Source organism: Lithobates pipiens, unplaced genomic scaffold (assembly GCF_037356315.1).
Source record: "Lithobates pipiens isolate NorthernLeopardFrog02 unplaced genomic scaffold, aLitPip1_a1.2 Scaffold_22, whole genome shotgun sequence".
NCBI lineage: Eukaryota > Metazoa > Chordata > Amphibia > Anura > Ranidae > Lithobates > Lithobates pipiens.
This window is the reverse complement of record NW_027507784.1, coordinates 96,430,806-96,443,628: the sequence shown is the minus strand read 5'-3', so window position 1 is coordinate 96,443,628 and position 12,823 is coordinate 96,430,806. Positions and strand designations below refer to the sequence as shown.

At 38.6% G+C, this 12,823-nt stretch overlaps 1 protein-coding gene across 5 annotated transcripts in view; it reads right to left on the bottom strand.

Annotated features, from left to right (window-relative positions):
* LOC143923962 (sodium channel protein type 2 subunit alpha-like) overlaps positions 1 to 12,823 on the bottom strand; it is a 372,282-nt gene that overhangs the window by 99,761 nt on the left and 259,698 nt on the right. For all 5 annotated transcript variants that reach the window (XM_077447919.1, XM_077447918.1, XM_077447920.1 and 2 more), the window contains one exon: positions 7,494 to 7,973. In XM_077447919.1, the coding sequence (XP_077304045.1) occupies positions 7,494 to 7,973 (480 nt within the window). The remainder of the gene's footprint in view (positions 1 to 7,493; positions 7,974 to 12,823) is intronic.

Here is a 12,823-nt window from a genome sequence, read left to right as displayed (position 1 = left end):
TACTTTAGATAATACAATAATAACAGATATACGCAATAATTTAACAAACCTATTCTCAAATTAAAATTCACTGAAAATCACAACCTTACCACCAATGGAACATCATAAATGAAAGCAGGTCTATGATAAACACACATATTGAAAAATCATTGTTACCAGTTTATATGCTACTTAACATTCAAAATGATGCATGCTCCTTTTTTAATTTGACGCTTGTGATCTTAAAGCAGTATAGGTTTAGAGCATGCAGTAAATGCTGAGGAAGTATTAAAAAATAAAATATAATGAAAATTAAAAAAATTATATTTTTCGTAGAACATTATAACTGGCCAGACTCGGCAGATCATGCTGTGAATAGAGTCTTAGGACTCCACCTAAGTCTAATAGCTGTGCATGTTCTGTATTGAATTGCAATGGACAGGCAAGGGACACAGCTGATTTGCATGCAAGCCAATCAAATTTAATTGTAATCAGATATTATTTCATGTAACCTTAGTTAAAGTGGTGACACGTTGCTCTGCCTTGTTTAAAAGCACCAGAGTTGCATTCTCGGTTACTTCTGCTTGAATTTAACCCTGTGAGAAGTAAAAAAAGGTGCAAGCAAAAAAAACAAAAAAACAAAACAAATTAACAGCACCCCTAGCCTTCTTAAAACATATTAAGCAGGCATAGTGATTAGTCTGTTTTATTAAGCAATTTTAAGACTGTTACCCTCATGACCACTGAGAGTTGAACTGCAACCCAACATCTGTAAGAGTCATCCATCTGAAAATGGTTCTGTTAACAATCAACTCAAAGATAGACAAACACTAACTGTAACAAGGATCATTGGCTCAAGACCCTTTGTAAAAATATATGTTAAACAATCTTTAGTAAAACAAGAATGTTTCGTAGTGCACATTCTTGACATATAATAACATTTCCGTGTCTAACAAGAACAATTATTTTCTCTAAATGTGTTTTATAACAATATTTTTTTGGTTTAGACCCATGTAGTATAATGTGCTTAACATTAACAGAGTAGATCCTAGTACCTTTAGAGTGGTACTGCCATCAAAACCTTTTTTCTTTTTGCATAGAGAGGTCAAAAATTAGATCTAGATATTTATGTCAGGTTTTTATTGTTCTTCCCTAATGGGTGCCCATAATGAACATTTTACCTCTCTTCCTGTGCTGGTGACCCAGTCTACAGGACACAAAAGTAGATATAGTATAGAATCTCCCCAACAGGGGGCAAAAAACAAAAACAGAGAATATAGAAATTGTTTGAATCCTTCCTCATTCTGATAAAAACTGGTCTTTTTATTGACAATCAATTCTCCATCAGAGAGACCACTCTTCCTGGAGCACGAAGTGAGGATACCTATATATTACAGGACATGTACCCCAACTACCTCCTTATTCAATATACTCTTTATACCCCTCCTCCCTCTATATTATAGTACATGTACCCCAACTGTTATTCAATTGGGGTAAACCTTTCGCCAACACAAAAGTCTTATCAAAAATTATTACATTTACAAAAAGAGATACATTAATTTGGATAATTAACAAAATGGATATTTGCTGTTGGGTTCATATTTGCAATTAAAATTGTATTTAATTATTTAGCTATTCTCTGCTATTGTGACTAGTACAGAAGGGTGAAAAATAATGAACCTTTCCCTGGTTAATGTTCAAATGTTGCTGTTTTCCATGGGGATCTACAGGCACATGGAGTGCTCCACGTAGAAGAGCATCCTATAAACCCAGCTGTCTGCTCTTTGCAAACAGCAACCACTCTTCTCAAACAGTACAAAGGAGGGGAGGGATTGGAACGTGTGTGGACAAAAATTTGGTCAGTCCGACCTGGATTGAGAACAAATAAAGAAAACCTGGTGCCCAAAGGCATGGTTAGAAACCCCTAAGGGTCTATTATAGACAGACCAAAAATTGCGTATAAAAGGTATAAATTTATTTTCATATAACAATAATACACATGTAAATCAATACATAAAAGCAGTATCTGATACCCAATTTGTACAATTGTATGAGCTGACCACTGTCCTGGTGCGGGATGGATAATAATAGACCGGTTTCTAACCGTGCCTTTAGGCACCAGGTTTTCTTTATTTGTTCTCTTTTCAAACAGTAGTTTAACCTTTATCAGTCAGTATACTACCACAGCTAAGCATCCTCAAAGCACCTTCTCTTTTTTCTGTATTGACAATTTTTCATCAGGGACCTCTTTATCCTACATTTTGGTGGCAAAAATATACATTGCATCTGCTTTAAATGGCCATTCATAAAATACTCGAATTTCCTTTAAGCAGCAATCTGAAAATGAGATTAGTGAAGCCTTTGGTTGCTTTGGAAATTGAACCAACAGAATCAACTGTCAGAAAAAGCAATCCAGAAAATTAGGAAAGTGCATAATGTCCCTGGCTCCTACAGCCTTGCAGGGGTTGGTCAGATGTGGGGGCTGTATGCAAACAGCTCAGTACCCCTTGTATGAAAGTGTAATCCACATACATTTATTTTATTTTATCCTAAAGCCTCATGCACACTGGATGTTTTTACAGCTGCTGTTTTTGGCTTCAGGCATTTTCTTCTACCGTCAATAAACTCTGCAGCATGCTATCCTATGTGTCCATGCACACATAGGCTGTTATCAGCTGTTTTTGGCTGGGGTTTTTTTTGGCTGTAAAAAAAAAAACTAGTGGGTTCCGAGAGGCGTTTTTGTTAGCTGTAAAAATGCTCTAATGTAAAAAAAACAGCTAAAAACACAGATAAATGCAGATAAACACTTAAACCAAACTAAACCAGTGTTTAACATTTTTGATTCATTGAAAAAAAAAAATGCTAAAAAAGCTAACGCTGAAAAAGGCAAAAAAATGCTAGAAAGCGCTATTGCAAAAATGCTGAAAGACTTTGAAAAACTCACTACAGAGCTACTGGCGTTTTTATAATGTTAATATAATGTCCAGTGTGCATGAGGCCCTAAAGGATTACACAAAATGCAAAATCAAACTAAGACAAAGGGACGGACTAAAACCCCATAATATTCTGCCTTCTTAAAATATACAATTTTTTTTTCTAGTTTTGGATAGGGATTAGGACACCTGTCAGGTTTTATTGCTGTCTGTACTGTTGTTAAGGAAATTCACCTTCTGTATTTGTCAAGTTTACCATTATCATTGCAAGTGAAAGTAAAAGAAAATCCCAAATTTTGGGTTGTCCCCAGAAAAATAATAGAGGGGATGTCTTCCAATGAGGACAGTTCCCCAAGGAATTCCCTTAATTTGCAGGGATATCCTCTCACTGCCTGTTTGGCTTTGGGACAGAAAGTGAAGGGAAATCTCCTCAATTGCACATAGATGGTGGAAAGAAAAATCTGACGGGGGTTATAACACTCCCTTACTCTATCCAAAATTTAAAAAAAAAGTATCATACTTACAGTAATTTTCTTTTCCTGGTGCCTATCCATGGCAGCATATATATGATAGTAGCACGGCTTACTTCTGCCCACAGGACCAGTGCATAGCTATAAAAAAACTAATACCCACACAACAGCCCATTCCTTGTACATTGCCAGGAATGAATTGGGTGGGTTCGGTATGCTGCCATGGATAGGCCCCAGGAAAAGAAAATTACGGTAAGTATGGTACAATTTTATGTTTTCCTGGTGCCTCCATGGCAGCATACATATGATAGATCAATAACTACCGGTAGCTATCAGGGTGGGAAGCTTCAGAAAATTCTATCATAAGATAGTGAGTAAGCTACTGGCTTCCTGCCAAAGACAGGTGTGTAGGGAGGACCACTAAGCACATCAGTAGTGCTGAAAGAATGCACTATAATACAACCGGATTGGCTCCCCTGCCTGTCATGTTGGCTGACATCTCTGCATAAGGTGCTTACAATGTTCAGATGCTGCTGGAGGAACGTACAGCAATTATTTCGGTAGTTGCAGCCAGGCCACATAGCAGGACTTTAGAATTAACTTTAGGAATTGTGGGCTGGAGCCTTCTACCATTGTTTGTTTCTAAGGAGCTAGGTATATCTTCTTTGGCTAGCGGATGACTGTTTGCACGTGGGCTGTTTGTGGGCGTTACATTTTTATAGCTTTGGACTGGTCCTGTGGGTGGAAGTAGGTGGGGCTACTATCATATGTATGCTGCCATGAAGGCACCAGGAAAAAGTTTTGCCTATAGTTCTACTTTAAGGACCATTTGTGGTCTCTCTGCAATTCTCTGCCTTTATATTAATAGTTATATGGAAAAGTTCCAGATCCAAATTGTGATTCTTTTGTCACATTATAGGATATTAGTTTTCCTGTAACAAGCTTTCTAACATCCTAATGTGCAAAGCTGCATTATGCTACCCCATACATAAACTTTTAAAATGTAAACTTGTCATTAAATTATAGCAGCAATCACTAATATTGGTTTGAAGAGAATGCAGAGGAACCCAACTAGCAAGTCTGTTATCAAACTATTTCTGCAGCCAGCAAATGATGAGACACCAACAATGCTGCTAAATCTGGCATTGAGGGTTACTCCTTACAAAAGAATTTGTAGTTCTCTCACAGCTTGCTGACTATAAGCATAAACTCTGAGCTGGTTTTCCAGATGTCCAACTTCCAATATCCTTTTAGGATCAAATCACACTCTTATAAATGGCACCTCATTTACAGTAACATACTGAGTTGTGCTGTTATGTACTTCATTGTTAAATATAGTGCATGCACCTTTTTTGGTGCATTAGGAAGCCTAGTCAAAGGAATGGGCTGCATTAATGCAAGACGTACTATGAAACATTAAATGCACTGCTCAGTAAAGCTTTGTCAGACCTGATTATCAATAAAAGGCAAGTTTGGAATGTGGTTCTTCTGGTGTCAGGAAAGGAAGTAGAGTTCATTTCATTCAAAGAGTTGTTTCTGACATAACAGAATGTACCCTTGTCTGAAACTACTGCTGGTTTGAGAATTTTGATGGGATTAATCTGTCTTTTTTTTTTCTTACAAATATAACCACATAGATTTGAAAAGTTTCCCATTAACATAGTTATCGCTGCAGGTTAACTTTCATGTTATTACCCGGGGATTTCTGGGTTCTCCAAAGGGGGAACCAGCAAATGATTAGCCACTACCAACATGCTGCCTCTGTCTGGTGTAAAATCTATACTAACCAGAAAAGAACTGATAAAAAAGCAGCACAAAGGGGAAATAAGTAGTCTGATTCATTCAGCTGTGTTTGTAATCAGAGCTTCAGGTATTGAGCTTGGTAAACAACAGGGTGTTTTTCCATAAGCAGTCAAGATTAGCCTAATATATATTTAGCCTAGAGCGTCCCCTGCAGACTGAAAATATTACATTTTTATATGAAACATTTCACATTTATCTAATAATATGTAAACAAACATTTTTACATTTATATATTTTTTTTCATGATGAAAAAATACATACAAAACACTAAATGCTCCCTTTAATACTGTAAACAAAACATTCTCTTCAATAATGACTACAGAAAGTTAAACCTTAAAGAAGTGGTTAAATAAAGAAAGACCCAAACTGCATGGGTTAACTGTTCATTTTTGTCTAGGGAATTATACTTACCTGATTAGCCAATCCTCTGAGTGCATGATTGGTTCCTGTGGCTCCTGCTCCCCCACATGCTAGCGTTCCTGTGAATGGACTGTTCCGGATGTCATCACGCCCATAGACCAGCTCTGGACGTGAGGACGGAAGGAACAGTCCACTGCTGGACGTGGAGAGCATGATTTTCTGGAGGAATGGATCGGGTAAGCATAGCCTTTCTGTGCACCCCTAGACAAAACAAGCATTTAACCCATGCAGTGTGAGCACAGCCCACTGCGTGGGAGAAAACATTTTTTTCATGGAGTTCTGCTTTAAGTTCCAGGGTGTTACAAAACCAGGTTTAACATTATAATTGATCTTCTGTAGTATACAAAATGACACCTATAAGCCTCTTTCACACTTTTGCAGTTCAGGCATGTCAGAGAGTCCTATACCATTGTTGTCAATGGTATAGTTCTATTTATGATCATTGCATTGTACTGTGGGGATTTAAAAAAAAAAAAATGATTCTGCTTGCTGCATATTGGTGCTGCTTCCAGTAAGCTCATCTTCCACAGAAATGAACTGTACTGCATATGCAATACATGAACAACAACTACAAAATGGAAAATGCGTCAGAAATGTACTGCAACTTATACAAAAAATAACTCAAAACGACATATTACACAAACTATACATTTTTAAACACAGAGCTACCAATAGGACTTAAAGTGTTACTAAACCCAGGACCCTGAATTCACTATATCTGGTCTCCCACAGTACACAGAACATGGAAATGCAATTGTTTAATAAATATAGTTAGCTAAACACCTTTTCTCATCAGCAGTTAGAGCAGCTTGTGACTTCTATCGTCGTCTGGTGAAAGCTTGTAGGAGGAGTTTTCATTCTCCCCTAATTGTCCTATGAGGCTGTAGGACCCCTGACCCTCTGTCTGGAAAGTGCTGATTGGCCCTGTGTTGATCATATGCCCCCCCCCCCCCCCAAGAAAACGAAAACTATCTAGCAATACACACCAAACTGAGCATGCGCAGAGTGCCCCCAGGGTTTTTTACTATCAGGAGATGGATTAAGGGGTGTGAAAGAAGGGGAGGATCAGAAAAGACAGGATCCAACAGCCTTTTTACACAATGCGGAGTATTAACCAATTAGGTTTCACAGTGAGTATAACAAGCATGCCTTACTGCATGTACATGACTGTTTTTACTGTTGTGGGCTTAGTAACACTTTAACTGAAAAATTTGCAACAAAACAACTACATTTCCTAAATCATATTTTCCACTTTTAGATCATATGACCATTTACTAATTCTACATCATTATAGTTGTATTAAGGAAAAAAAATCAAAGTGTTGTATTTCATGATTATATCATTTTAAGAAATTAAACATTTTGCTTAAAGCAGAGCTCCACCCAAAGGGGGCAGTTACGCTTTAAGGCAGTCCCCTGCTCCTCTTAAACAACTGGCGCTTGGGGGGGGATCGGGGGGAGATCGGGAGCCCCCGATTTTGAAAGGAGCTTCTGCTCTGACCACCTAGGCGATCGGAGCAGAAGTTCTCCTCCCTCCCCCCCTGCAGTCTTCTGGGACACGCGACAGGTCCCAGAAGACTACATCTACCATTCACAATACACAGCGCTGCTCGTGCATTCGCAGTGGCTCCACCCCCCGCTGTGAAGCTGCAAGATGTCCATAGTGAAGATGCCAGTGCCGAGGAAAGAAGATAGCGGGTGAAACCGACTGGGGGAGCACACCACTGGATCCTTGGACAGGTGAGTGGCTGCTTTTTAAAATTCAACAGCTACAGTTTTTGTAGCTGCTGACTTATTTTTTTCACAGGGGACTGGAACTCCTCTTTAAGTTATCCTAAGTAAATAAATATATCAGTAATAATAATAATAAATGTATTGGTAAGGCATACCTCTTTACTTTCTTCCAGGTCAGATTCACTGCTGAAGTCTTCTGTATTGAGATTTTCAAAATCAGATTCCCCAACAGCGATGGGAACGGTCACGGTGAGGCTTGGGTTATGTATAAAGGACATGTAATCGCTCTCATCGATAATATACTTTTCCATACTGCTGCCTACTCCACTTGTAGTTCCATTGCCACCTTTGTGATAATCTAGGTCTTTATTAATATCAACCGCATTATGGTTATAAAGACAGCTCTCTTTCCGATTGTGCAGCTCTTCGAGTGGTTTGATTTCATCGAGAGCTTTCTGTTTCTTCACAAAGGCTTTTTGGATGCATTCTCGCATTGTTTTCTTTACAAAATCTATTCCCCTCTGTATTCTTCCCACAGCAATCTGAAGGTTGTTCATCTCATTGTCATCATCTGTTGCTGTGAGGTTGTCGGAACTAAATGAACTCAGCAACAAGGCCAGGAACAAATTCAAAACCTATGCAGTACATACAAAGGTAAGTTAATATTTTATGGTAAGACTGTATCAGTCCACGCACTACAGTGCATATAACTAGCAATTTTCTGATGCTCTGAAAAAGTACATGTAAGAAAGTTTCCCAAATTGCAATCAAACTAAGTAGGTACATTTAAAAAGTGTGCAAAATATATTAATAATGCTACTTATAATACAGTATAATGAAATCATTAGTGTGGTAAGAGATTTCTTGAGGAGAATCATAGGCACTATAGGACCACTGGGAACTTAGTTCATTATCATCTGTTGGGGCTTTCTATCCTTACTGCTTTATGGTCACTTACCTGGATCCTCCCTACATTTACAGTATACCTCCTTTTTTGTACTTCACAGCCCTGTTAGAGTATCTAGCTAATGTTATGAGAATCCATTTTAACAATTATACCAGGGTATAAAGGGTGGTCCAAAGGGAGAATTAATTTAAGTGTCTAAAGTGAGGGGTGTGGGGAACAAAGTAGGGTTGAAGATAGTATGTTGCTCTATTCTTCACTGGTTTGACTTTTTCCATCATTTTTAAATGAAAAGATTTATTGTACCCAAGCACATTGCTGGCATGATTCCTGTCATTGTGACTATATTACATATGAACTATAACTGGGACAATGCTTTATAGGATTATATACCAAGACTTTTTTTTTTATGAGAATGAAGCCCGACCCTAAAATAGGAGTGTTGGAAAATGTGTTGTCACAAGCAAGTTTGTAAATTGATGTTATTACTGTGTAATATTTTACAAACTTTACAAACGTAGCTGTAAAGTAGGTAATATTGCTAAAATATCTGTACTGAATTATGAGCCTACCTCACAGAGTATATGTGAACTACAGTGCCTTGAAACAATATTCATACCCATTGAAATTTTCCACATTTTGTCATGTTACAACCAAAAACCTAAATGTATTTTATTGGGATTTTATGTGAAAGACACAAAGAGACACATAATTGTGAAGTCGAGGGGGAAATAATAACTGATTTTCATTTTTTTTTACAAATAAATATCTGAATAGTATGGTATGCATTTGTATTCAGCACCCTTTACTCTGACACCTAACTAAAATCTAGTGGAACCAATTGCCATCTGAACTCAAATACAGCTGTTCTGTTGAACAAACAGTATCATGAAGGCCAAGGAACACACCAGACAGGTTAGGGATAACGTTGCAGAGAAGTGTAAAGCAGGTTAAGGTTGTAAAAAATATCCCAATCTTCGAACATCTCACAGAGCACTGTTCAATCCATCATCTGAAAATGGAAAGAGTATGGCACTACTGCAAACATACCAAGACATGGTTGTCCAGCTAAAGTGACAGGCCGGGCAAGGAGAGCATTAATCAGAGGCTCATGATAACTCTGGAGGAGCTGCAGAGATCCACAGCTCAGGTGGGAGAATCTGTCCACAGGACAACTATTAGTCGTCCTCTCCACAAATCTGGCCTTTATGGAAGAGTGGCAAGAAGAAAGAACTTGTTGAAAGAAAGCCATAAAAAGTCCCGGTTGCAGTTTGCAAGAAGCCATGTGGAGGGGACAGCAAACATTTGGAAGGTGCTCTGGTCAGATGAGGCCAAAATTGAACATTTTGGCCTAAAAGCAAAAAGCCATGTGTGGCAGAAAACTAACACTGCACATCACCCTGAACACACCATCCCCACCATGAAATATGGTGATGGCAGCATCATATTGTGGGGATGCTTTTCTTCAGCAAGGACAGGGAAGCTGGTCAGAGTTGATGGGAAGATGGATGGAGCCAAATACAGGGCAATCTTAGAAGAAAACCTGACTTGAGCTACAATGGAATGTTTTAGATCAAAGCATATTCATGCGTTAGAGTGGCGCAGTCAAAGTTCATACCTAGTGTATTTATTTTTTTATTTTTTTACAAATATGTGAAAAGCGTGGCGTGCATTTGTATTCAGCCCCCTTTACACTGATACCCCTAACTAAAATCTAGTGGAACCATTTGCCTTCAGAAGTTGCCTAATTAGTATATAGGGTCTACCTGTGTGGAATTTAATTTTAATCTCGGTATAAATACAGCTATTCTGTGAAGCCCTCAGAGGTTTATTGGTGAATAAACAACATCATGAAAGCCAAGGAACACACCAGACAGGTCGGGGATAAAGTTGTGGAGAAGTTTAAAGCAGGGTTAGGTTATAAAAAAACAAAAAAACAAAAAAAAAAAAAACCCAAGCTTTGAACATCTTGCAGAGCACTGTTCAATCCATCATCTAAAAAAGGGAAACTGTATGGCACAACTGAAAACCTACCATGAGATGGCCGTCCACCTAAATTGACAGGCCGGGCAAGAAGAGCATTATTCAGAGAAGCAGCCAAGAGGCCCATGGTAACTTTGGAGGAGCCGCAGAGATCCATAGCTCAGGTGGGAGAATCTGCCCACAGGACAACTATTAGTCGTGCACTCCACAAATCTGGCCTTTATAGAAGAATAGCAAGGAGACAGCCATTGTTTGGGGAATAAGAAGCCAGTTTGCAAGAAGCCGTGTGGGGGCACAGCAAACATGTAGAAGGTGGTGCCTAAAAGCAAAATGCTATATGTGGGAAAACTAACACTGCACATCACCCTGAACACACCAGCCCCACTGTGAAACATGGTGGTGGCAGCATCATGTTGTGGGGATGCTTTTTGATGGGAAGATGGATGGTGCCAAATACAGGGCAATCTTAGAATCTGCAAAAAAACAGAGACTGGGGCAGAGGTTCACCTTCAAGCAGGATGGCGACCTTAAACGTACAGCCAGAGCTACAATGGAATGGTTTAGCTCATTCTTGTGTTAGAATGGTGTTAGAATGGTGCAGACCTAAATCCAATTGAGAATCTGTGGCAAGACTTGAAAATTGCTGTTCACAGATGTTCTCCATCCAATCTGACAGAGCTTGAGCTATTTTGCAAAGAAGAATGGGCAAAAATGTCACTCTCTAGATGGGCAAATCCGGTATCCAAAAATATTTCCAGCTGTATTTGCAGTGAAAGGTAGTTCTACAAAGTATTGAACCAGGGAGGCTGAATAAAAATACACACCACACTTTTCAGATATTTATTTGTAAAACATTTTGAAAACCATTTATCATTTTCTTACCACTTCGCAATTATGTGCCACTTTGTGTTGGTCTATCACATAAAATCCCAATAAAATACATTTAAGTTTTTGGTTTTAACATGACAAAATGTGGAAAATTTCAAGGGGTATGAATACTTTTTCAAGGCACTGTATTTGTATCCGAAGTCCGAAAAGAGATATAAGCACTGCTCAGACGATAATCAGACCACAACCCACAGCAGGTCCCTGGCTCACCACAGTCAATGACTAGTATGAAGAACAAGAGGATGGCCGCACACCACAGAGAGAGGGATAATGCTCAAATATTCTTTATTGTAACCACAATGCCAGAGATATCGCAGGAGCATGACTAGTTTGCTGACGCATTTCCAGCGATTATTATGTGCATTTTCACAACACAAGTATGGCCTCAACAAGTATGGTCTCAAGTCATTTAAATGCACAGCTCAAAGGAGAGGCTTGACTTGATTGGTTGATTAATGAAACACTTAAAACACACATGATAAAAACATTAAACAAAATCAATCATTGCATGTTTTTAGACCAAAGAAAGGAAAAATAATAACACTATAATAACAATATCAGGAATGTCACATCTAAGATCATACCAAAAAATTATTTTAAAGAAGGAAAGGAAAAAGAAAAAAAGAGAAAATCATCAAAATTATAATCCAATAAAAACAAAAACAGATCAATAATAGAAAAATAGAGCCAAAAAGGAAGCATAATAGGCCATCATTGAAAACACAGCGACAGAACATGATACAACCTTGGAATAATATCACTATATAACATAAATAGTAAAGTATCCATGCTGCATCACATAGAAGAAATCATTTCTCTCATGTCGTGTCTCTGCATGATGGTGACAGGCAAAATGTGCAAACACTAGACATAAGTGTAAATAACATCAGGGAACAACAAAACCACAGAAATACTGCATTAATAGATGCCCAGAACATCATTCATAAAAGTGTGTTATATCCCATTCAAAATTTAGACCATAGGGCATACGTATTTTAAAATAAAAAAATGGAAAAGACTTCCCTTTTGCATAGAAGTCTAAAAACATCACCCCCTTGGGGTCAGTGTTCCCTCTTGGGAACACTGACCTTTTCTAAGACCTGCACTCCCAACACTAAAGTCTCTCCAATATGGTACTGGTTAAAGTGACGGGCGATGTTAGTGGATTGGTTTTTCTCTATGCTGAATAGATGTTCATAAAATCTGTCCCTAAGACGTCTAGTGGGGCGTCCTATATGCTGTATGTTACACAGCTTGCATGTGATACTATAAACCACATATTTGGTATTACAATTGTAAAAAGACTGCAATCTGTGTTCCTTGATAGTAGAAAAAGACAGTATGCAACAAGGACAACTAGTGGCACCACATCTATAGTTGCCCCTGAAATGCAGCCAGGTGACAGACTATTCTCTAACAGGGTTGAACATGCTCAGAGATAAAGAATTCCCCAGTGTAGGGGCCCTTGTGGACACCATGTTTTCTCCATCTCTCAGGAGATGGGCACAAGTCAGTCCTCAGAGAGAATGGGAAGGTATATGTGCACAATCTGCTTAATGTCCTCAAACCCCAGGCTAAACAGTATGCTAAACGCGGGTCGCTCTTTATTAAAACTCTTCTTGGTACTCTTGCGATCAGCACGTCCAGTGCCCATGAGTAGATCACCCCTATTTTTGGAGTGTGCAATGGACAAAACCCTATCTAGCATCC